The following is a 25,117-nucleotide window of genomic DNA, read 5'->3' as shown; positions in this document are numbered from 1 at the left end:
GCATGTTTGAGTGTTTCTCATAATGTTTATATTCTGAGAAGTCCCGCTAGTGCAGAGAGGGACCAGCGGCCAGGCAGCACTTGGGAAATTAAAACCGGATTTTAATGGTAAAGCGAGCATATTTAGAGAATAATTACGGTTAAAATCTCAAGAACAATCCCAGGTTTCGATAGCAGAAGAATATAATAAATCAATGCTCGTCCCTCATCCAAATTGTGTGCGGCCCTGGCAGGGCATGATAGCGTGTTACATTTGCGGGACAATATAAATGAGTCTAGTGAATGCGAGCCAGCTCTGTGTCCCTGTTTCCAGCTTGGCCCAGGCGGCTGCGATAGCAGCTCATGTGAGTGAGGGAAAGCTCATTAATCTGGACACATCAAGCCAGGCTCAGTCCCACCTGCCTCTGATCCTCCTACTAAAACTGGGACACACCTGGGAGTTCACCCACCTGCTGTCAAGGTCATCAACACAAACACACAAACAGCCTCAGACACATGGGCACGTGTTCGTGTGCACACTCCCATGCGCTTGTGTTTGTTGTTCGGAAGCAGCAAAGCTCACACAGACTGAGGAGTAGCAGCAGATACGATGAAGAAGATCCAAAGTGTCAAACCGGATCCACGCAACTGGAGCAGGGTATACAAACGCTGCTGTGCAAAAACCTGAATATGCATACCCACTGTATCGACACTGAATACCCTATGAACACCTTTGCGATGCATACTTTATATTCTCCGTTTCCTCTCCCGTCTCTTTCTCCCACACTTTAGCTAATCCTCATCGACTATGCCGGTGTCTAATTACAATATTCATGTGCTAATTAAGGGGTGAAGCAGGTTCTCTCGTGTTGAGGAGACCAGGGGGTACATGGAGGTTAGCCGCGTATCATTTACCTCTGACACCGCTGAATACCAATTATTCTGCCTCGCTCCCTTCCCGCAGCCCCCTATCCTACCGTGACCTCACACGTTTCCGCATGCTCCCACCCACAGGCTGACAAACTGGGCTTGGCTGTACACATGTACGTTTGACATCATACATCCTCCATTTTGAGTATAACACGGCTATTAGTATGATGGTGTGGGTTTGTGTTTTGTCTTGATGATGGACTACAGGATTGATTAGAGAATTAAAGTTAATTCCTTTCTTTTTTATTAATAAGAAGGAGAAGGTGGTATGCTGAATGAATACTGTGGAAGCGTCAACACGGAGAAATTCAGCCTGTAGTCAGTAATTGTGCTTTTAAATGTCACGACTATACAGCTACCACGCTCAGCTGCACCCCCAACACGGCCACGGTTGCACCAACGCCAGCAAAGGCAAACAGAAACGCGAATATCAGTACCTGCTCAGGCCTGGGAGAGCCGACCAATCACAGTTGACTGGACTTTTGGGAAGTCCCACTCCTGTGTGCTTGGGTATTTATACTTTTCCTGACGATGCTGATGAGCCACACTGTTTGCTCACTATGTTTTTACAAATAAGTTCATTTTGGGCTCAACGTTGCAAAATGTAAGAGCAGCGTGGCCCCTTTAAAAAAAATCCAACAGTGCGTAGTGTGTGAGTGTTTGAGCAAGAGAAGGAGAGAGAGCGGCGGTCTTCGGAGCAAACAGGTGTTGTCGGCTGGAGCAGAGGGAATGATGCATTAATGAGGAGACCTTCTGTTTGAGTGACAGCTAATAGCCCTGCTAATACTCATGCTGTTGCTTAACTATGCTAATGCTGGTAATTAATCTATGCTAGTGATGTTGATGTAGCTGCAACGGCGGTCTGGTCGTGATTGGTAATAATTATGGACGATTATTAGCCACACCTCCATCCCCTGTTTGAGAAACAACGTTGACCGTTTACAGGCTGCAGACTGGAGTGTTCACGCAGAGGCTGAATAGGGGTGCTGCAGCAGTGGACAGTGTGAGAAGATTTTTTTTGAACGAACATTTTCTGTTGGATACACAAAATAAAAGTGTGGGATCTTAATTTGGGATCTTTAAGGTCGTAGTAGGTGAGGGTTTAGATTCGGGTTTAAATTAATGTGTGTGTTCCATGAATGCTGAACTAGAAATAGACTCATCTGTTAGTCTACCGTGGAAGGAGTACATCTCTAATGAAGCACAACTCTGGTGTAGCAGGTAGCAAGCAGAGTGGGAGCTGTCATGCTGCCACAGCTGGCATGGATGTTCTCCCTTTGTGCCCTCTCTCCATGGCTGCGGTTCCACTGGCAGGCAGCGCTGTTGTCTTTCATTACCCCAGGCTGTCTCAATCTCCCATGAGCCCTGGATTGGAACAGTTTGGTGAAGCATGGTGCAGCGTGGCCCCACGCCAGGCTGTCCGCCACGCCGCTGCCAGCTCCGCATTCGACTGTCTCGCCACCGATTAGGACATCTCCTGGACCGCCTCGAGGACATGAGCGCCCGCAGCCTATTGCTCCACAAGGATCTGCAAAGCCTGGGGATACAGTCTGAGAGCAGGCAGCCCGAACGGGTCTGGAGCTTTTATTGTCTCAGAGAAACGCTGAGTTATGTTAACTTCAGCGTCAAGCACCAGGAGTCAGACAACAAAGCCAACTGAGAATTGTGAAGCGGGCTGCTGAAAGAAGAAAGCTGATGCATGTAGGTGGATGTTGACTGCTTGTAGCCAACATTCAATCAAGGCAATACCCACTCAATATCTACCTTATTATGTGAACCTTGCAAACACTGAATTGGACCTTGTGTTGTATTTAGAAAAGCCTGAATGTTTGCACTTACGCCCAGCTAGTTTCACAAAACATATAGTGTTTTTCTGCCCTCTCTTGTAGATAATGTATTTCTATTTTGGTTCAGGTCAGGTATTCACTTTCAACAGCTCGTTGTATGTAGCTGTATGTTTTCTAACAAAGCAACATTTTGAAGATGAATGCCAACAGTACTGTGCTTTCTCCATGGATAATCCCTCAGTGACTTTTTGACTCGAGCCTATTCTTTAAATACCTGTAATGTCCACAAACGTTAAAACCTCATCAGGTCACTGTGGGAGGACGTTTCAGAGGAGGAAGTACAGAGTACCTATAGGCAAATATTTTGAAGGCATGTGTTGTGCCTTTTAACCCAGTGTCATCTGAAAGCTATAGCAATGTTTTTTGCAGCTTTATTCAGGATCTCTAATACTCCCTCTCTTTCTGTATCGATACAGTTTTATCCGTTTGTAGCAAGACGATTGACAGCGATGTATTTCAAATATCCTTATTGAATATAAATTCTTATATTGGAAAAATTGGCTCATCCACTGAGTTTTGCAAGGTGTGATTCCCTTTTTAAGCCTTCTTGGCGCCATGACTCCAGGGGTGGTAACACCGAACCAGAGACGTTTGAAATCTTTTGCTCTTTAGTGAATATCTGAACATCTACTGCGTGGACAGTTCGTTCATTAATTCACGCCCCCCTGAGGATAATTTATAGTCACTTGAATGATCCTCTAAGTTGGCATCCAGCACAACTGTCAGTTCTGAATTTTAATGTACTGTATTCATGACCAGCTACCTGTGAAACTAATGAAATTCGATCAGCCTCAGCTGTGCTTTCTGTTTAGTGCTAGTTGCAAGTTTTAGCATGCTAACATTTGAAATTACAATGGTGAACATGGTAAACATTATACCCCAAGGGCGCAACAGAGTGTGAAGACACAACAGTGTTTAGGAGATCTCCACTGATGTTAGCATGCTAACAAGCTAGCCCAGGGCCATCCTGTCTCGTGATGCCGTTCTGCACCAGCGAGAGGCAGTAGTCCGATAGCCCCCATAGCTTCGGCGGGCAGATATAGTCCAGCTGTAAGAATAATACCTTCATAAAATAAATTCACAAAATGCTGAGAATTGACATACTCTGAGTCCTACTTCCTTACTAAACAGAAAAAACACAACGGCCAAGCGTAGGCAAAGCGCAGCTACTGTCAGTCTCTCTGATTATTTATTTCTGACAGTTTTATCACATTGGGAAACGGGGGGGGGGGTAACAACCCTAACCCTAATGCTGCTTTGATGTAGATTTTTCATGACAGGATGGGACTTTATGCACGTTCTCTGGTGTCTCGTCACAGCTCAACCTAAGAGTGAGAAACAGAAGCGAACACTTGCTAAAATAAACTAATGACCAGTTCACAGCACGCCGCAGAAGTTCCACAGGGCCCGATTAATTCAGTTTCATTGTTCTTTTTTTCTTGTTTAAAGCCTGGAACAACAGGTATTTTGGTCTGTTCAGGCGAGACTCTGATGACCACATCCCCTCTTTTGGCTCACCCGACATGATCTGCTTCTGTTGAACATTTACATCGAGGCCCTTTTAGCAGACGCTTTTGTCCAAAGCGACTTACAATAATTCATACATACGTTCATGCAAGGTGCCGAGCAGCACATCAGGAGCAGTTTGGGGTTCAGTATCTTGCCCAAGAACACTTCGACATGCAGACCAGGGGAATCAAACCAGTGACCTTCAGATAACAAGATGCTGGCTCTACCCCTGAACCACAGCCGCCAGAACGAGGAGCTTTATCCTTTTATCTGCGATGACAGTTTTCATCTGTTTGTGACAAGCTGGAGCCAGTAAGCCTGACAACGGCATGTTCATCATGCTCATATTTGCGTAATCATGTCCTGTCTGTTGTATTGTAATGCTCACTTGGACTCTAAACCGAACTTGTCTCTCAGCCGCGTTGCATGCTTTACTCCAGCAGCTTTATTCATACGTGACTCACGGCCTCTATTTATCCTGTGTATGACTCTGAGCCGTTTGCGTACATGTGGAGGCGTATCTAATCAAGTTTCTATCTCAGATTTTCCTACATTTCTGACTGACTGTCTCTATGAAGCGATTCAGAGAAAAGCTTTCGGGGAAACAGTGTGCGCCGCTTGCAAGAGCTCATCACAGGCTTGTTTTCTCATCAAACCAGTGCTGAGCGGTTTGTGTCCTCAGACCAACCCGGGAGAGGAGAGAGGATGGAGACAAAACAGACTCCACTGCTCATTCAGGGTCTACCTTGATACTGTGTGAAAACAGAAAGTAGGCACTTGTAACTACAGATTCCTCAGTTTTCCTTTGGCAGCATGGATGTGTAACTGAACCGAAATAAACTGGGCTGATTCGAAGTGAACGAAAAACCTAATGAAGCGGAGTCGAATAGCACCAAATTGAGTAAATTTAATTAAGGGGGATCTCGGCTGAACTGCACAGAAACTGTCACGGGGTGGCTGACGGCGAGGGTCACCAAGGTAGAGAGAGCGTAGTGGAAGGAAGGAGGGAGGCCGGTCTCTCCAGCCTTAGCGAGCCATTTGAGACAGATTGCAAGTGACAAACTAATGACTGTGGCCAGCAGGAGGCTGCCAGGCCAGAACTCAATCCACAAGCTACACAAGTAAGAGCAGGTCTCTCACTCGTCGGGCCACTTTCATCCTCTTTGAGTGGTCCTAAAAACGCACACTCAGCTCGCGTATAATTAATTCACCACTCAAAGTGTTTTGCCAGAAAACCACTCCTCCATTTTAGTGTTTCTACATCACCCTACACGTTCAGACCATTACTCCCCCTGCTTTGTTCTTGCTAACAAAGTCTCGCTGGAGTCCATTTGCTTACAAACCAGGAGCCACAAAGTTTTTTGTTTTTTTTCCCACCTGTCTTGCTGGCCGCTAACATTTACAGCCTGTAGCCATTCCCCCCCCCCCTATTTCTTTCCTCAGTCTGCAGGATGGTAAAACTACCTAATTTGGTCTCAGTGAAAAAAGGGATTGAGTTGTGTTGTTGGCGGGGCTCAGTGTACAGGTGTTTCTGCGGCCTCTGATGGCTTTCAGCTCCTGCAGATTAAGTCCGTGAGGCTCAGGGCCTGTGGGGGGACTCTGGGCTGTTGCTGTTGGTCATGAGACAAGAAGCTGTGTTTCCTGCCAGCACTGGACTCTAATCTAACAGAGAGATTTTCTGTTCAGCACTTCTATAGGACTCATTAGAGGGCCCTTTACTGGCTTGTTCGGGCAGCCACTTCTGGACAGCTTGGCTCGGTTTGTGTGTGTGTGTGTGCGTGTGTCTGTGTGTGTGTGTGTGTGTGTGTGTGTGTGTGTGTGTGTGTGTGTCTGTGTGCGTGTTCGCAGCGCATGTGTCTCCCTGGTGTAAGAGTCTGAGTGTCCCACCTGTTCCCACTCACTGGAGCGTTAGCGGATATGTATGTGTGCACTGGAAGGGCCATAAACTCACAACTACCCTCCGATGAGTGATACCACCCTGCAGGAGAGGACGCATCAGCCACACCTCCCACTGTGTGACAGCTCCACCTGCTGGCTCAGCTCCACTCATTCCTCTTCACCTGACCAAAGGAAGAGGCGTCCATCAAAGCTTGAGCCTATTAGCTTCCTGCAGCCATCTGCTGCTATTTCTAGATTGATGTATGTGACCGGATCTAAATGAGTCTGTAGAGAGACACGTTCATCGGAGTCTCTATTTACTGAAGCGCTCTATGAGGGGAGATGGTATTGATATTTCATTATGAGTCTAATAAAGGGCAGCCAGTATTGAGTTTTCATTAATAGGGTTGGTTTGGTGCAGATTAACATGTCGGCGCACTTCATAATGACTTGGAGAGATGCTAAATGACTCCGGCTGGGTGTTTTAACCGGCCTCGGTGGTTTGACTGATCAAACAATCGGCGGCATCCCTCACAGCCGAAGAAAGAGTGGGAGGAGGGAGGAAAGGAGATATAGAGATACACAGAGACAGGCGGAGAGATAGACAGATAGAGAACAGACAGGCGGAGAACACTGAGCAACCGAGATGTGATGAGAAAGATAGCAAGAGATCAAAAGAGGCACAGAATGTGAGTTAACAAAGAGTACAGAATAAACCAGAGCAGAAGGAAAAAGAAAAAAAAAAAAAAAGAGCCAAGGCTCAAAGAAAGAAAGAAGCCAAGAAGCAGCCACCGAAGAAGTTAGAAGTAACTCCCCCATCTGCACCTCCAAGACCTCATCCTGGGTTTGTTCTCATTCCTCCAGGCAGTCCCTGACTTTAGTGCCACGGGTCGTCGAGCTGTTAGAAAGCGTGACCCCTGGGTGAAAAAGGCAGAAAACTAGCCTGGCAACAAACAAACACTGGAGCGTGCATGAAACGTAGTGTGGATGCTGCACGAATCAGCCGAGCCCGGTGCGCACAGCACTGGCCCGTCCTTGACGTTCATTCTCTCTCACTCTCTCACTTTGCCGTTGCACAATGGAGGTTGGAGCCAAATGGCTTAATAGGAGAAGAAAGAGACCATAATGCAGATAGGCTCCTCTCTCTCTCTCTCTCTCTGCAGTGGGGAGTCTGGGGACACGCTGAACTTTCAGCACCATGGACAGCGTCACAATGCGCCGTCTCTCTGCATCTCTGCTGTTTCAGGGCCGTGTCCAAACAAAGCCGAGCGAGGCGTCTGATGCCGTTTCTTGTCACAGCGCTGTGGTATTGCAGTGTGTGCTGCAGCGCTCCCCCTCACTGTAACTGGACCAGGCAAGGCCCGTCAACCTCCTGGTATTATCTGCAGCACACCATTAAAATGAGTGATGATCCAGGTCTGTTCCCACAGCGGAAAGCCAGGACTTTTAGGCAATAATGGATGGGCCTTTTACCAACACATTGCTCCTTCCCTGCAACTTTGTGTATGTCTATTCATCCATGCGTGCGCGCACGTGTGTGTGTGTGTGTGTGCGATTTACAATCAGTTATTGAGCAAATAAGGTGTTCTAACAGACTCCAGTTGTCCTGTCTCCTGTGGAAGGAGGGAAGATGTATGTATGCTTCACTGGGGGGGGTTGCATCCACGCATTGACTCGCTCTGTCAACGTCACAAGACAAAATATGTATCTGTTGATTGATTCCTGTGCTATGCTTTCTCATTTTCTGCATTTTTTAAATTTTGTTTACAGAAAGTGTCCCAGTACACCATCATCGTCCAGGCCACTGACATGGAGGGCAACTTGAACTTCGGCTTGTCCAACACAGCCACGGCCCTCATCAGCATCACCGACATCAACGACAATCCCCCAGAATTGACAGTCAGAACGGTGAGTCCTAAAATCCCCCATACATAATTTATGGATCTGTGTAAAAGAGCCTGACAGATACTGGATTTTTGGTGCCAATACCAATAATAGTACTTGCTGCACTACAAAGCAAGTTAGGTTTTTTTTTTTCATTCTTCTTTTGTCAGATTTATTGTACAGAAAATCAAAAATGAACATCAAGAACTTAGTTTCTGTGGGCAGAACAGGTATTACAGTTGCTCTCTGGCCATGTGCAGATTATAACAGTCCTTTAAATGTATTAAGACTTTATTAGTCTCAGTAAAATCTGCAGTCTAATCTGAACTCAGTGGCTCTCAACCATTTAAAGCCCCCCTCCAGTGTATTTTGGTACTTTTAAATATTTCGGAGTCCTCTCCTGGCGATGTTGATGAGCCACACTGTTCAGCAAATATTTTTTCTTTAAGTTTTAAAGTGCTGACAGTCACAAAATGTTTTTGCTTTTTCCTAACACGGAATAATTACGCGTGACTATCATAGAATCGGGGAGTCACTCGTCATCCTCCGATGGGGCTTATAAAAGCGCCGTGCAGGAGAGATTGCTCTGGCGGCAGTAGATGTACAGTACAGGTTACAGTGTGACCAGGAATGAACTCTGCAGCCCCTCGATACACGGGAAGAACCTCTGTTTGAGTGACAGCTATCACTATCCCTGCTTCTGTCGATGCTGCTATTTGTCCACGGGAATATCGATGCTTTCGCTAATCCATGCTAATGATGTTGATCTTGCCTGAGCGGCAGTCTGGTCGCCATGGTAAAAAAGTACGCATGACTATCAACCGCGGCCCCATTCTCTGTTTGAGAGAGAGAGCGGGGATCGTTTGACAGGAAGAGAAACTGACTGCAGGGGGGCTTTAAGTAGCTCTTTCTTAAACATGTGAGAGCGTCTGTATTCACCACTCTGCGGTTTGCTGTAAATATGTTGTTTCTTTTTTTAATATTTGGGGGAGGATATTGATTCCCTTTCTTTATCTGTCACCTAAACAATTGCTTATTTAAGGAAAGACGGCTCTCAGATATTATTAGAAAATATTTTATCCAGACGGTGACAGACAGCAATCATGAAACAATAGCTCGACTGAAATATGTTTTTCCTGGAGCGCTGAGATGAAGGGACAGCGTAAACAGCGGCTGACAAAGAGAAAGGATCAGGACTGATATAAATATGAGCTGGGAACAACACAGTGGCAGATAAAGAAACACTGCGTATGGAGAGACAGAAAAAGAACTGCGAGTGAAAGTGAGATGGAGCCTAGTTTAGGTGATGGGAGGTGTGCTCCTCCCTCCTTTCCCTCTCGGTGTGTTCCGTGCCAGCGGGGCCTCTGGTGGCCGGAGTTTGTCTGCAGGCATCTGGCCCCGGTCCCTGATACCTCCACATTGGTCTGACAGGAAGCCACGCTACAGCTGGCCCACTTAACTATGGCGGTGTGAGAGGGAGTTGTTTGTTTTCGAAAGTGAGGGTTCTTGATGATGCAGAGCTCGTGTGCGTGCGTGCGTGCCTGCCTTTGGGTCTCTGCATCTTTTCCCCCACGTGCACAGCTTGCATTCTCTACTTTCGGCCCGCTGATAGAACAGAATCAAGCGCTGACCGCAGCTTGACAGACCTACAGGATTGTTGCCGCTCTTTATGTGAGCGCTTGAGTTTTCCGAGATCCCAGAGAGAGACAGATGCTGTCTGCAGCCGAGCTCAGAGCCAGAGCGAGCAGTGTGTCAGCGTCACACACTGTGATCCTCCGTCTCCTCGGCGGGGCCGTCGGCAGCCTGCGTGCCAGTACAGTTCCAGCCGCATGCTCTGATAAGAGCTCCCCAGCTGTCAGGGGTAGAGCTCACCGAACAAGGCTGCTGCGCCGCTCAGAACGCCTCTGTCCCATGTCTGTGGAGCTGTATCTGTCAGCGCTCTTCACGAGGGAGGAGCTCTGGACCAGAGTCCCCCCTCTGGTCAGGAAAATGGACATGGTGCGCTTCAGCGGGCACACAAACACACGCACACTGTCCTTGACATTTACAGTAGACAGTTGACAGTAGACACTTGGTGGCACATACTGTACATGTATGCTCACACACAACACACACACATGCTGTGATGAACGTTTGATTACTGTCCCCGCGGCCCTCCTGACTAATTGACTGTACATTCGTCGGAGCTTGTAAAGGAGCAGTTGCTCATATTTTGGAGTGTAACCCAAAGATGGTAATGAGTGAAAATCAATTAAAAAATATGTTTCTGTTGTACATCCTTCACTCAAGCCGCCACACACTCTTAATGAAACATCGGCGGCAAATAAATTGTTCTTTACCAGATGCCATTTCAACTGCTTTGTCACTCTCCACGTTTTGTTTTGCTTCCCACACAAGCAACTAGACTTGGAGCAGTTCAGTAATTATTTGTGCATGACAGACGCGAGAAGAATTCATTGCTCTCTACGGGAGGCATAGAGAAAACATAAGCGCGCTAATTAAGTGAAATTGCTTGTGGGGGCGTAAACCAAGCTGATATATAGCATCTAATTTAAAAGGAAAAAAAGCCAAATGTTTTATTCATGTCGCCGCATGGGCCTCCTGAACGCGCTATGTTAATGCTATGTTCATCATTACGTGGAAACAGAAAGACAGTGGTACTTGCCACGATCCATCTCATCAAACTATCTAATCAAGTGCATCACAGCCCTGCTAAAGTGCACCCAGTGGTTTCTCATTCATGATGAGGAGCGGGAGGGCTGCTCGGAAGACTTGTGCGGCTGAAAGCTTGAACTCCCAGACGCACCGGCATTCAGATGGATCTGAATGAGTGCTGAGTGCTATTTGTGATTCACCTGTAGAGCTGCACCCTGTAGCTTCTAAATACCTGAAAGAGTGCCATTCATTACTTCACTTCCCTCTGCTACCCAGTCCTCAACTTCCATGTGTGTTTAAGCAGAGCTGCTGGAAAAAGCAGCTTAGATATGTGCGTATCACATGAGAAATGAGAGTGAGAGTAGACGCCTGTTGCCGGTAGCTACATCTTGATTACGCCATAACAGCTGTTTTAAGTGGACTGATATCAGTCTGATAAAAGCTCGAGTCTGCTTTGGGACATTTATTCCCGTTGTAATGTCGTCATTACCACTTGGTGTTGTTTCCAGAATCCATGAAGAGCTCATTTAGTCTCCCTGAGTTGTAAATTCGAGTCAGTTGTCAGGGAAAGATTCCCCCCTCCTGATTTCCCATTTGTTTTTCTGAAATGATTTGGGAGTCCCTGCGGCACTGTGCTCGTTTCTCCCGGCTGGACTGCTGCCCAAACATTCAAAGGCTACATGAAATCAATAATCAGAAGCAGTCAGGTGTAAGTTACCCCATGTCAGCTGGGTTTTGTTCGGTGCTGGCCTTCGTACATGTGTGATGTATTGACATGTCAAAAAAGACCCTGTCATAATGTGATATCGACGATGCTTATGCTTTGACCAGTGAAGCTATAAAATTCATTTTCAAGTTTAGCTTTTCAAAGGTTAAGTAGACGACCGCCTGTCAGAGCTCAGTGCTATGAAAAGGCAGAGTACAACACCTGCTTGTATGGAGAAGTTGACAGGTTGTGTTCCTTACTGATCCAGTAGAAAGAATGCCGGTTTTGAACCGTCTGAAGTCTCTGTGATAAGAGGAAACACATATCAACAGGGGATCAGACTTTGACACGACACGGAGTGCACCCCCGTCCGTTCGCTCTTGTTTTACCTCAGGTTCTATCACTCTCCTTCTTCACCTTCTTCTCCTCCAATAGTGGGGCGCTTTTTCTTTTGCAGAGTAGAGTTTCCCAAGTTATTCCAGCTGTTCCACCGTCGCCCGGGGATAACCAGGGAGAACAATGCCTCTTCCTGTTTTGGTTGATGGTGTTGGTTGCACGTCCTCTGTGCTGTAATTCAGCCTTCATTTATCCAGGAGAAATCAAGCCCAGAGGCAGATTGAATAGCAAGTACTATATAGTGAACCGGTCTGTACATCGATGGTGTCATTTACGACAGCCGTTACACTGTGCGACCGGTATTTACTTCAGAATGACAAGTTAGAGCGACTACATTGTTGGTTGCCAGTTTAAACTAAACAACTTGTGAAAGAAGAAAAATACATTCTTTCTTTTACAAATGAAAACTAAATTCATGAAGCAACGAAACACACTCCTCTCTTCAGTCTACTCAGCCTTGCAGCTGCAGGAACATAAAGTAGCTAATGTTAGCTCATTTAGATATATATCACTAACTTTATGACTTCAGTACTTGCTTTGGTTTTAGAGGTGTTAGGTAAGTCTGTGACCAGAACTTATACCCTGAATCTTAAAGTAAACTGACTGTATCGACACTCCAGTCACTGACCTAACCAGTCGGTCTCGGGTGGCACAAAGCGACTCCCTTGTTGAAAGTCTATTTAAAAAACAAAAAAAGCATAAATACAATATAATTAATCACAAATAATTCCCTGCTGGGCCATTTCTTGAAAACAGTGTTTTTATACAAGTCATTTGGTACAGAACTGACCGCATCAGCTCAAGCTAGCAGCAGACTGAACATGTGCTACTGACCTGACAGGTAATGCTGTAGGTTCTGCATTTGAACTGTGATGTGTTCACTAAGCCTAGAAAGATAGAGAACACTCTTCATAAACAATAAGTATGAATCTTTAAACTGAATTTAAAGAAACAATTTGAAACAGCATAGTGACCTCTATGTATTGTGTTGCATGGGTATCTATTGAAGTTAGCGAGCTAAATAGTTAGCCATGCCACATCGTACCTCAAGAGCTGACGGTCCAAAAGAAAACAATGCCAACAAATCCCCCCGTGCTCCCAGTTCTGTCAGAGTCAGCTACTGCCCCCGCTAGCTGCTTGGTTAAATGAGCTTACTAGCTAACAGTGCCTAGTTAGCAGCAGTGAGCGGTTACTTAACTTTTTTGCTGCCCCTATTTTCTTACATACGGCCCCTTTAAAGTGAAACTCTCACCGAAATGCAGCATAGGCTTTTTTGTGAATGTACCTGAGTCAAACCTTCATGTAAAAGCATAATTAAGACGAAAATGGCACTTTTAAGATTTACCTCTTTTTCATTTTCGGGTCAAACTCATTTTAAATGGGAGTGCTTGGAGCAAATTAGCGATAGCATTACAATCTCTATTTTTAAAACACTAAGAAGGCTCGACACAACATGAAACTTTGCTTGTAGCATCACCAGGGTCTCTACACATGAACACGAGCATTCGGCTTTTGATTTTAGTATTGTTTCTTAAATGAGGCTCCTTTTTCAACTTCAAGGTCAATATTGTTTTTCGCTAACGACAAAACAACAAATTATCCATGCATTTATATGGAACTAAGCTTTAGGAGCGGTCCACCTTAACTGTCCTCCATGTTACTTCGCATTCGGAGAACAACACTTCTCACTGGCAGGATGGCGGCGAGTGGAGGAAACATCTGCTAACGTGAGTTGTCCAAAAACTCTCTTTTTAGTAAACTCTGTGTACACAAACAATGTTCTCAATGCTCGTGAGCCTTCTCAGTGTTTTAAGAATAGCGATTTTGATGCTATCGCTAATTTGCCCCAGCACTCCCATTTAAAATGAGTTTGACCCGAAAATGAAAATAAGGTAAATCTTAAAAGTGCCACTTTCGTCTTAATTATGTGTTTACACGAAGGTTTGACTCAGGTACATTCACAAAAAAAAGCCTAGGTTGCATTTTGGCGAGAGTTTCACTTTAACTAACACTCATTTGTGGCTGCAGCACAACACGCAAGTGTGGCTCGTGGCGTTGTGTTTTGATTGTGTGCGGTCTTTTTGAAGGCCTTCAGATGGGTTTCTGCACCTCATATTGCTGAACAAGCTCACACTGTTCCTAAGATGTTACCCTCGTAAAAGTATTATTGTTGAATGTTTACAAAGACAAAGTGCATAAAGATTGTTTTTAAAGCTCTATAAAGACGGGATCTGTAATACTGACAAAACCTTCCACGACATAACAACTCAAATTAAAGCTTAATGATTCTTTTTTCTTTTTTTTCTTTTTATCTCATTTGAATTTTATATTCTTGGGTCCTGTAAGGTCCCATCTGACATTTACATACAATGAATCCTATTTGGCACACTCATAGTCTGTGTCTCTAGTGGCTTATCAACGGGTCCACATTGCATTTTAGAGCGAGTGGCCATTTTGGACGCGTCCTCCCCTACAGTCAGCTCCATTGTGTATGCCTCTGAGAGAGCATATTCCATTTGGCCGCCTGACAGCGCGGCCCAAACAAGCTTGGAAGGTTTGTGGTGGTGTTTGTGCTGAAGCTTGGGGTGAAAATGAAATGGAGGAGCCCACACACCAGAGACGGAGAGTGCATATTTAATTTGTTCTGTGCTTATCAGCCTGGTTGTACTGCGGGGGATAGGAGGAGAGGGGGCAAGGAGGGATGGAAGGCGGGAGAAATTAGAAAAAAAAAAAAGAGGAATGGAGCTGCTTGGACGCTGCTTCAATCCCACGATGATGAAGCCATTAAAGTGAACAGCAGCTGGCAGACACACACCATAAACAAGTTAACGCTTCACAAGAGGAAACACGGATTATCACCTGACAATGAGAGCTTTCGGCGTGGATGTGTGTGTCTACCTTTGAGTGCCCGTCCCTCTGTATTCAGATAAACCCCTATAGAGAAGGACATGTATCCCGTTGCGCTGTAAATTCTTCTTCGGGCTCTGCAGCTGCCACTAAGTTTCCTCCAGAGTTAGTTCTGAGGGGAGTTGTTTCAGATTGCAATATAATGAAGATCATTAGCCAAAGATTATTCCTACCGCTGCCTTAATTACAGTACTTATCTAATTGCTTATTAAGACCTAGATTTGGTGGATGCACGGAATCTAAATTAAATGGGTAAACACTTAATTGAACAAATCCATTAGTTCAAATAATGAGTTTCAAATGAGCAGACATGGGACAGCATTAACATAATGGGAGATATGATTCCCTATTATCCACATTTAAATAAATACGTCTCCTTCTGTCTTTGTCTCTCCCTCTGCTATCGTTCTATTATCGCCCCCCCATTTGTTTTGCCCCCACTTTCAATTCATGTTTCAGCGTAATGAGCAATTATTGGCCTGACCCTAAAAGCAGTTTGTTTTCATAAGGACAATTATAGAAAAACGCTTAAAGATTGATGACGGCGCGAGCGAACGTTTAGAATCCCAATAAATCAACTTATTAACATGCATTAGCCGACCGCTGGAGCGACATCCGCGTAATTGTTATCTCTCCCATCCTCCCCCCTTCATTTCCTCCCCTCCCCTCCCCTCCTCCCTCCTGCTCTGTAGTTTTCTGGGGAGGTGCCGGAGAACAAGGTGAACGTGGTGGTGACCAACCTGACAGTGGTGGACAGGGATCAGCCACACAGCCCAAACTGGAATGCCGTCTACCGTATCGTCAGCGGGGACCCCTCTGGACACTTCACCATCCGCACCAACCCCATCACTAACGAGGGCATGCTGACGGTGGTCAAGGTAAAGGAGGAGCCGCACACATGTCCTGCTGCTGATTTGTAGCTCCGTTGTTCTCCATCATTATTCAACACAGCATCTTGTAGGTTTCCACCTGCTCTGAAGTGCCAGATGCTGAGTACTTTGGTCTCACATTGTTTTCACTGAATTATATGTCATCTCCCAAATTGGAGCACAGTTAGAACCAATCTTGCAATCAGCCACGCTCATTTTCCCTCCCGTCTCTCATCATTCTGTTATCTCTTTCTCCCTCTCTTCTCCCCATCGCTGTCGTCTCCAGCCCGTTGATTTTGAGATGAATCGTGCCTTCATGCTGACCGTGGTGGTGTCCAACCAGGCCCACCTGGCCAGCGGCATCCAGTCCTCGCTTCAGTCCACAGCGGGGGTCACCATCTCGGTCCAGGACGTGAACGAGCCGCCCGTCTTCCCGGTCAACCCCAAGACGATCCGCTTTGAGGAGGGTGTGCCGGCGGGGACGACTCTCACCGTGTTTGCCGCTCAGGACCCTGACCACTTCATCCACCAGATTGTCAGGTACAGAGGACACCACATGAATGAATCGGTGAATGTAATACATCAGTAAATTAAGACAACATAAAACACAAACATCTTTGGGTGTCCTCACTGGCCTGTTTTCATATCGCAACCGAGAATGCAAAAAATGATCCTAAAAGCTGCATTAATTATTTTTACGAGCATCTGGGGGAGCAAACAAGCTGTGATATGGCAAACATGGCAGCTATAGTTGCTTATTTACACATCCAGCAGACACGGAGCAACGTGAGCATGAATCTGGAGTCCTGTTTGTGTCCATCTGATTCATTCACTCCCCTATTAGCTCTGTTTTCCAATATGTCCACCATTTGGACTGCCTGCCATTTGGTGCTGCTTGGTGCTGGTAAGCCTATTACAGTGAGTTCATCAAAGCTTTCTGCCTGAAAACCGCTGCCTTCTGTCTCTGGAATAGAGGGTTTATGGGAGTAGCGTGATTGACAGTTGCCCGAGGAAGATCTTCTAGATCAAAACGTTGCCTTTTCCAAGAGATTTAAACTATTTATTGGGAGCCTAACTGTTAAAACGTTTCTCCTTTGCGCTCATTAATGTGGATGAACCAAAACTGTTAAGTTGCAGGTGGTAGAAACCAAAGTCTCACCACTCAGCAGCCATCTTGGGGCCCAGGCACAGTGGATGTTTGAGGGGCAGGGGCAAAAATCATCCAAAAAGGGCACCAGCAAACAGAAAGGGCAACAGAGAGAGCACTTTCATGTTTTTTCATGATGTTCTACTTGTCCACGCTTATTCAAAGTCCACCTGCAGCCGCAGCAAATCAGTTGAAACTGTCATGAACTTGTTCAGCTGTGATGAGGCACACAATTGGCATTTGTGTGGAAGCTGGCAGTATGGACATTCAGAAGGCTTTAAGCTGTTTGTCTCCTCCGTCGTAACGTCTCAGGTAAAGGGAGTGCAGTCTGCTAATGATTCTCCGTGTTCATCACGACGAGTGACCCCTCTTCACTAAGTAATCATTTGCACTCATTGTAGATTAAAGAAATGATAATAGCAGCTTATAGGGGTTAGATGGCAGACTATTTTCTCTTTCACTCGATACATTTTAATGTCTGTTTTTTTTTTTCAAGTCGCCAATTATGAGTCCTTCTATTATGCTGTAGGTGCATACAATGTTAAACTAATTACATTGAGTGACATCAATAACAAGGACAAAAGGAACAGTAACGTAGACAAATGGAAAACAGCTTAACTTAATTAAGAAATGAGGAGAAGTGCCAGCTGTTAGAAGATGTAGCTTTAATAAAATGTAGGGCAGATAATATAACATAATTAATGTAACATAATATTGTGATTTACATGTCGTTATTTTTCCAGAGAACTTTGAAGATGATGAGATCACTAAAACTGTGCATCCTGTACAGCAAGATAATTTTTTTATTGGAACATTTTTTTATTTAATATTCTATTTATGATCTGTTAAAGGTGCAGTATGTAACGGCACACACGCATCAGGGAATTCGTACCGTGCCAAAGCACGTTTAACCCCCAAAGTCCAGTTTGTTTGACTAGTGTGAGTGGTCTGTACTGTGCTCAAGTAAAGAACACTTTCTTGGCCCTGGCATGGTTGCTCATGCATGATCACAAGCACAGGTGCCCGACGTGGACGTTGAGTATTATCTTGCTTATTACGATGCCTTGCATAATCAAGAAATCCATGAATGTGAGTGGACCAAAATAACGCAAAATAATCCTCAAAAAAGTCAGTGAAGTTAGTCAACTTCCCGCGTGGTTGCCTGGTTGCGGCCTGAGCAATGTGTGTGCAGGCCAGCGGGGGACGGATGAGGGACAATCGTGCTTCAGCACGGTACAGATCAACTGGCCATTAGCTCAGTTAGCAGTGCATCTAGCAGTCCTACACTGCTAGCACGGGAGTTCTGGACCAGTCTTGGCTGGTGCTAGCTGGTTAGCATGCTTCACTTTTAAACTCAAATTCTTACATACTACACCTTTAAAAAATGTTCCACCAACAAATGTTTACTATCAAATGAGAACACGACACTCTAGTTGAAACTGGCTGCTTCTATGATTGATTGCATGCTTTGGCCGCCCCTAGTGGAGGAGATGGAGAGGGTTGATATTTAACTGTGAGTTTCATGTTATTAGGCTGAGCCCTTTTGAGGCGCCATATGCTATTTTTTTCTCCGCCTTCATTATCTGACCTCATGCTGATCCCTACATGCATTGCCTAAAATCACATATGTTGAGGACTATTTAAAGAAAATTGTTTTCATCTGAGCCCTTTTGTCCCCGCCACCTTTCAACACAAAGTGCCACCCTTGCGTGACGCCCAGCCATGGCTGCGGTCCCTGCTCACTGCTCTACCTACCGTTCCAAACTGCCATCTGTTGTTTTTCCTTTAGATGAAAATGCAGATTCTTACACTCAGGTTTCATATTGCAGCCGTCAGAGGTAGATCTGAACCTCCTCTCATGGCCAGAGACTACCTGGTAGTGAGTTGCAGGGAGGAACTTCCAATAGCTTGTAACCACTGAATTAGAGTGTCACCAGCGTTTAATTAGCGGCGAGCTCTTTCTTCACAGTTTGTCCCTCTTCTGTGACATTCTCCGCGACCCCCTCGCCCACATCCCAGCCTCCAGTTACTATCCCGTTGCCAGGCGACCGGTGTGAAGAGGTCATCCTGTAATGAGTTGGACACTGTCTGTCTGCCCTCCTAAGATCCCCCTCTTCTTCTTCTCTTCCTCCTCATTGATCCCTCCCTCCATTCTTCCTAACTGGGATGACACACATTGGGCACGGTGCCATCCAGGCATCGACCCTGTGTGATGGAAACTCCCACATGCCCACTGAGGTCCAGCGGCACCGTTCCACTCCATAGCCAGCACCGACGAGGGAGATTGATTTTTCTTAATGTCAGTGAGACGGCCTCTTCTCACTGAGGGACCCAGTGGAAATGTTACTGAATTGATAGCGGGGGAGGCAGTGGGAGATGTACTCGTATATGTACTGTACAGAAGAGTGAGCAATATCCACATCTCAGGTTTCTTCTCCTTAAAAGACATGTCATGCAAACTACGCGGACTGAGCTCTTCTGCCCTTTGAGAGAAGTCGCTCCTCTTTCACTCCCTTTTCTCTCATCCCTCCCTCCCCCTCGTTCCCGCTGACCCCGTCACTTTCTTCTCTGTCAGTCTGTGGGTCTGTTATTGATGGGACCTCAGAGCTGCTGTCTTCTCCAAAGCAGCTTGCCAGCAGTCGCTCATCTCATGCTCAGACAGCCTCCTCTCTGCTGCTGCTGCTGCTGCTGCTGCTGTATTCCCTCTTGGTGACCTCGCTTAAACCCTCACCAAAGCACACGCAAAACACACAGAAATGCACAACGGCAGACTGAGAAAACGCACGCCAACACGCACGCGAGCACCCGCAGAGGATGAGTGAAAGGCCCGCGCGTGAGCAGTGGATGGGAGAGGAGCCAGCTTTTGATTTTTTTTTTTTTTTTATGTTTCTGGGTTTCTTGCTTTCTTCTCTCTTTGGCAGTAAGGAAAGAAAAGATGATGTTAGGGCGAGCACGTTTGCCAACTGATGTTACTGTTAGATTTGATCTAAGTGGCAGCAAAAGCACATTTATGTGCGTATGTGTGTGTTTCTGTTCTTATTAGAGTGTCAGCCGCACGGGTTGAGGCCATTTTTGTGATGTGAGCTTGTGTTTGTTGGTCGTCACTTCTAAAGGTCTTGGGTTTAGGATTAAAGTTTTACACCAGCAATTAAATATTACGCTTCCGTGGAGCCGGGAGACGGATAAAAACCACAAAGGTCAAAATGGAAGCGGCTTAGGCTGAGCAGCATGTCTGTGCAGCAATACAGTTCCCGCAATGCAACGCAAAAGCATCTTTCTCTAGATCCTCCAGTTTGTAACATAGGGCTTTTTGTTAGCAATGTTAAAGAAACTAAACCTCAAATGTAAAATCTAACTGTCCTCTAAAGGTTAGAACTAGCTTTGAGTTTAAACTGAGGGTTTGGATTTGACTTGTGTTTTGAGGATATGGGCTTCAGTGTGTGTGGCTTTGTGTAGAATAGTCCGTGTATGTCAGTGTATGTCATGGAACCTTCTGATTGATACTTAAGTATATTTAATATCAGATATTCAGGTGCTTTTTACACTATTGTACTGTATCTAACCATGTTTGATAGAGCTGCGCGGTACGGCCTTAAGATTGTATCCCAATATTTTTAGGCATCACAATACACCATAAATATCTTGAAATTTAAAAATATTCTCAAAAGCACTTCATAAATACTTGAGCTCAGCTAAAAAAAAAATCTAATTTCACAATATTTTTGCCCAAATCGATATTGGAACAACATTTTGGATCAATTTCGGTACTCTAACAAAATATTAACACACTGAGATTTCTGATCAATGATTATCAGTAAGGTGGATATAATGATTAAGTGAGTAGAGGCAAATACTAGAGCAAGTAGAACAGTCTGGTAAGTTCAGAAAATGACATCATTTTACATTAATGCATTTTTTCAAAGCAGGAAAAGACAACATGTATGCCCTATTACAATAATGATATCCAAAATCTAAGATTATATAAAGCTGATAAAACAATAATGTAGTGTAAAGAGTCTGCAGGACCCCAAACGTACCTTTAGAGTTAAGGGTTAGGGAAGTTGTCAAAGGTTTAGAAAGACACTTTGCTCTGCAAGCTGCGATGAAGACAGCAGGAGGTGACATCTTGTTGGCACAGGAAGGAGATGATAGTGCCAGACATGACACGCGAACACCAGAATCTAACCTGCAGGGCAACAGCAGATCCTGAGAAACACCCCGTGACGAGTTCTTTCACTGGAAATGATATCTATTTTCGCCTGTTTAGTTTAATCTCTCAAGAATGAAATGAACAAAATATGATGGTGGGCCTCCCACGTTCCTCTGTCTGTCAGTCCAGATGAAGTGTGTCTTTAGCTGGAGGTGGAAATAGTTTCCTTCATGCCTGCGAGGCTCTGGCTAACCAGTGTCAGCCTCCAACGCACTGCTTTAATGAAGCCCCCTGTCCCCCTCGTCACATTTTCAAGCAACCCTCACCTTCTGTCATCGCGGTGACACGCTGACCACATGCCTACCGCCCAGGCTTCTCGCTTGTCAACAATTAACTGTTTCTCATTTGGTGTGAGAGGGAGGCACTTCTTCCACTCGGTCAGCTGTTAAGGCTCGTCATAGTTGTTAATGGGATTTATGGACTTTAATTGCAGCTGTCACTTTCCACTCCGCCGATGTCACGACTTGTGACGGCGATGAGAGCTGCAGTGGCGGCTGTGTGGGTACAAAGAGCGGTGGAGTTGTTAAGAGCGCTGCTTAGCTGCTCTGCATACGGGTTCAGGTTTTCACCGGTCTTCATGCTAATGAGCTGCTGCTATGATAAGCTCGGTGAACATATGTTCCGCTCTCTATGTCACTGTAATACTTCAAAGGTGCTTGGCTGATATTGCTTATTATGGTAATGAACATTCAACTCGATAATGGGCACTTTGAATCAACAAATAAAAGATTCAGGGCTGCTGGAATTCAGGTAACAGCCGGCTGTTAATGTGCGGGAAATGTTTCTTACATTTACATTTGGGTTTAATTAAGTATCCGTCTCTCTGTCTGTCTGTGTGTGTGTGTGTGTGTGTGTGTGTGTGTGTGTGTAGATACTCCAAGCTGTCAGACCCAGCTAACTGGCTGAAGATCAACAGGACCAACGGGCAGATCACCACCATGGCCCTGCTGGACCGAGAGTCCATGTACGTCAAAAACAATGTGTACGAGGCCACATTCCTAGCATTCGACAATGGTAAGTCCGGTAAGTCAGGATGAGTGTGTGTGTCGTGATTATTGGATAAACAGTAGAGAATGTACACGACCAACAGAGGTACTTTTTAGCCACTTTAGCAGCGTGCAATGTTGGTCAGTATACCACTTTGCTCCGCTGAGCACAGACGATTAAACGCAGAGCAAAAATTGTGATTTTTTTTTTTTTTGGCCGCTGAATTTAATGAATGAAAGTTGTGTGTGTTTGATAAGTCACACCCTTGTGGCACTCCTGACAGATGACCTACAGCGTGAACTGAGAATGGGGCTAATCGTATTTTGTACTGCACACAGAATCCTGTTATACAAAAAAAAGTTCCTTGATCTTCATTGCCCTATCTCTGATTGAAAAAGAAAGGAAGATTATCAGTCACTGAAGGTCTTGAGTATCAGCCTGAGGTGGTGAAACAATGAACAGAGCTTAAGTACTAAAGCACTACAAATAGAGGTGCTTGCTCTGTGTGTAAGTAGGAGGGACCCAGGTGTTTTTACTCCGGTGAGAAATGAGGGATTGGTTGCCCCGAAGCACACCAACTTAAGCTCAAAGTGTTGACTGCCTATTGATTCTGGAGCCCAGTGTCAACAAGGGGATATATTCCACTTTGATTGAAATTCTCTGTACTTATTCTACTCAAGCGAAGCGTAAGAAGCAACAAAGCACCCAGCCAATCATAACCGACAAGACGGTCGATGGGCCTTGGGGCCCGGGGCAATAGACCTTTACATAGTTGATGCACCAAGTTACTGTCTGATAGAGGGAAAAAGTTGAAATACAACACTGATGAGCTACTGGGGTAGAGTCCTTCTGTGCTGCACTGCATCAGGAATTCCTGTTCAGCATGCTGACAGCCTGTGTTCAGGGGGTTGTCAACTGGATATCAAGGCCACAATATATCACTGCGGTCAGTGTGTTCAACAGAGCATTGCACATACTTTATTTATCTGTAGCTTGGGGTTGGGTAATGTCATGATCAGGAGTGGTATCACTGAAGAATGTTGGTGTTGTCAGTAGCGGAGGAAATACTACGATTCTCTACTCATGTAAAATTAGTAACACAGGAATCTCGTCATGCTTGATTACAAGTAAATATACTGCCTTCCGAATTTTACTCAGGTTAAAGTACCGAAGAATTTAAATGACCCCTTTGTGACTGACATTTAAAGAGGCTCTGTGGACCTTCTGTGTTGTGCTAGATGTAAAGTTACGCCCTATAGAATATGCATAAAGGCACATTTTTCAGACTGTCACCAAAAATCCGTCCCTCACAAAGAAACTTAAACAATTCCTCCACAGGCTTAAATAGGCAACTGAGAGAGCGGGGGAGGTGTCATGTTTTACATCACATTAAAATCCGCTTACTTATGTCCAATTTAATGTCTATTATAGTATTGGCAAATAGTTACAGGTTACTATTATCTGTAAAGAATTGGACACAATTAAAAAGTCATAATTCATATTTGGTTTTGGTTCTACAGGAATGAGCTTAAGATGCGTAACAGTTGAACACGGTTCATTATATTGAACATCGATTGTTTTTTTCAGTTTAAAATGTAATTGTAGATTGTTACAGAAATTATTAAAGCAACATTTTGTTGAGGGTTCTCATTCATCCAGGTCATGGTAACTCTAACTGCTGTATCGTAGACAACTGACACACGTCCAGGTGCCTACGATACAGCACTTAGAATTAAAGCAACATCACTTGGAAACTGACATTTTGCCCAATGTGGAGCCCCCACAGTCTTTGAGTGTGAGATCTCTGTCGTGAGTACAAATCCCAGGTTTGTACCATCTGGTCGGCCGTAATATAGGTGCTATCAAACAAACTGATCACCTCATCACAATGTTACGTGTTGAAAACTTCCACTCACACTATGACCCTACCCTCTCCTACCCTACGGATGCTTTTGTGTCTAAAATCTAAATCTTCTGAATCTGAAATCTGAATCTTCAAAGACGTAGTTGCAACAGGGTACCCGTAAATGTAATGGACTAAAAATGTCCCTCTAAAATGTAGTAGACTAGAAGTGCAGTAGATGTATATTGCATCTTAAAATTAGAATGCTCAGGTAAAGTGCCCCAGATTGACACTCAAGTGCAGTACGCAGTAAAATAGAGAGATAAATAAACATAGTGCTGCTTGTATTTGAATCATTTCAAAGTTACTTTTAGAGCGTGCTGGAGTCTTTTGATCATTTTTGCAGTAATTTGAACTGAATCCCAGTGATAATAACACGAAAAATAAAAGAGACCATCATTTATGTGCTGATTTTTTCGGCTTTATTCTCTGCCTACATTTCTGCCAGTGCAGAAAAAAAAAGTGCATCTCCATGAAATTAAACATTAATGACTGAAGGAGCAACAATCAAAGTAAAACTTTGGAAGAAATCATCCATCTGGATAATTTATTGCAAGAGTTTAACAGTGGAAAATCTCGGCTCGTCTGCTTCACTGGGACTCTCTGGGTGTGGTTTGATTAGATCTGATCGATAGTGTTCGACAGATTATTAATGAACTCAGCTAAACCAGAGATGTTAAAGCTGGGGTCGATGAGATTGTGGAAACCAGCAAGAACAAGCTAAATTTTGAAAGTATCCCGGTAATCCCAAACCTCTTCTCTTCAAGGCCACTCATCTGAAACACAGCGACGTGCACTGCCTGACTACTCTGACACCATCTGTCCAGTAGCTCTCGCTGGCCAGCTGGGAGATGGGTTAGCAGCTAATTTGCTTGGCTCAACAGGCTCTCTCAGCATTTTACATCTAATAAAGACATAAAAGACACAACTCTGCTATATAGCAAGATGCTACAATCATAGAAACGCAAGCAGACTAGCTGTCACAAAATACCTTAGTCTGAAGAGGCTACCAACTACTTGACGTTCCTATGATGTTTTGTCTTGTTTTTTGGGTTGTTGTTTTTTTTTTTTTTTAGCATTGTGTTTTTATCACATATGTCTTGCTCCATATCTCAGCTATGCACCAGTATCGGGCCCAAAAGTGGAAAGAAAAAGTCATTTGAAGGTATTTTTATGGTATTAGAGTTTTTAACTTCCTGTAAAATCATAAAAAATGTTGATGACTCATCCTGCAGTCGGGGGTGTATGTTAATTTTGTCTGTCCAATAAAAGCCCCCGTTATTTTATGACGCTGCCATAGTCGTATGAGAA

The 25,117-nt window shown here is 44.8% G+C and overlaps 1 protein-coding gene across 2 annotated transcripts in view; it reads left to right on the top strand.

Moving 5' to 3' along the window:
- The window catches only part of cdh4 (cadherin 4, type 1, R-cadherin (retinal)), a 239,700-nt gene that overhangs the window by 204,034 nt on the left and 10,549 nt on the right, over window positions 1-25,117 (top strand). The window contains exons 9-12 of one of the 2 annotated variants that reach the window (XM_030421043.1): window positions 7,913-8,050; window positions 15,383-15,568; window positions 15,846-16,099; window positions 21,788-21,930. In XM_030421043.1, the coding sequence (XP_030276903.1) occupies window positions 7,913-8,050; window positions 15,383-15,568; window positions 15,846-16,099; window positions 21,788-21,930 (721 nt within the window). Of the gene's footprint in view, window positions 1-7,912; window positions 8,051-15,382; window positions 15,569-15,845; window positions 16,100-21,787; window positions 21,940-25,117 lie in introns of both variants that reach the window. The other variant, XM_030421042.1, reaches the window with a different exon arrangement.

This window comes from Sparus aurata, chromosome 6, assembly GCF_900880675.1.
Source record: "Sparus aurata chromosome 6, fSpaAur1.1, whole genome shotgun sequence".
NCBI classification, from domain to species: Eukaryota; Metazoa; Chordata; class Actinopteri; order Spariformes; family Sparidae; genus Sparus; species Sparus aurata.
The sequence above is the reverse complement of the archived record's forward strand: the minus strand, read 5'-3'. Positions and strand labels throughout refer to the sequence as shown.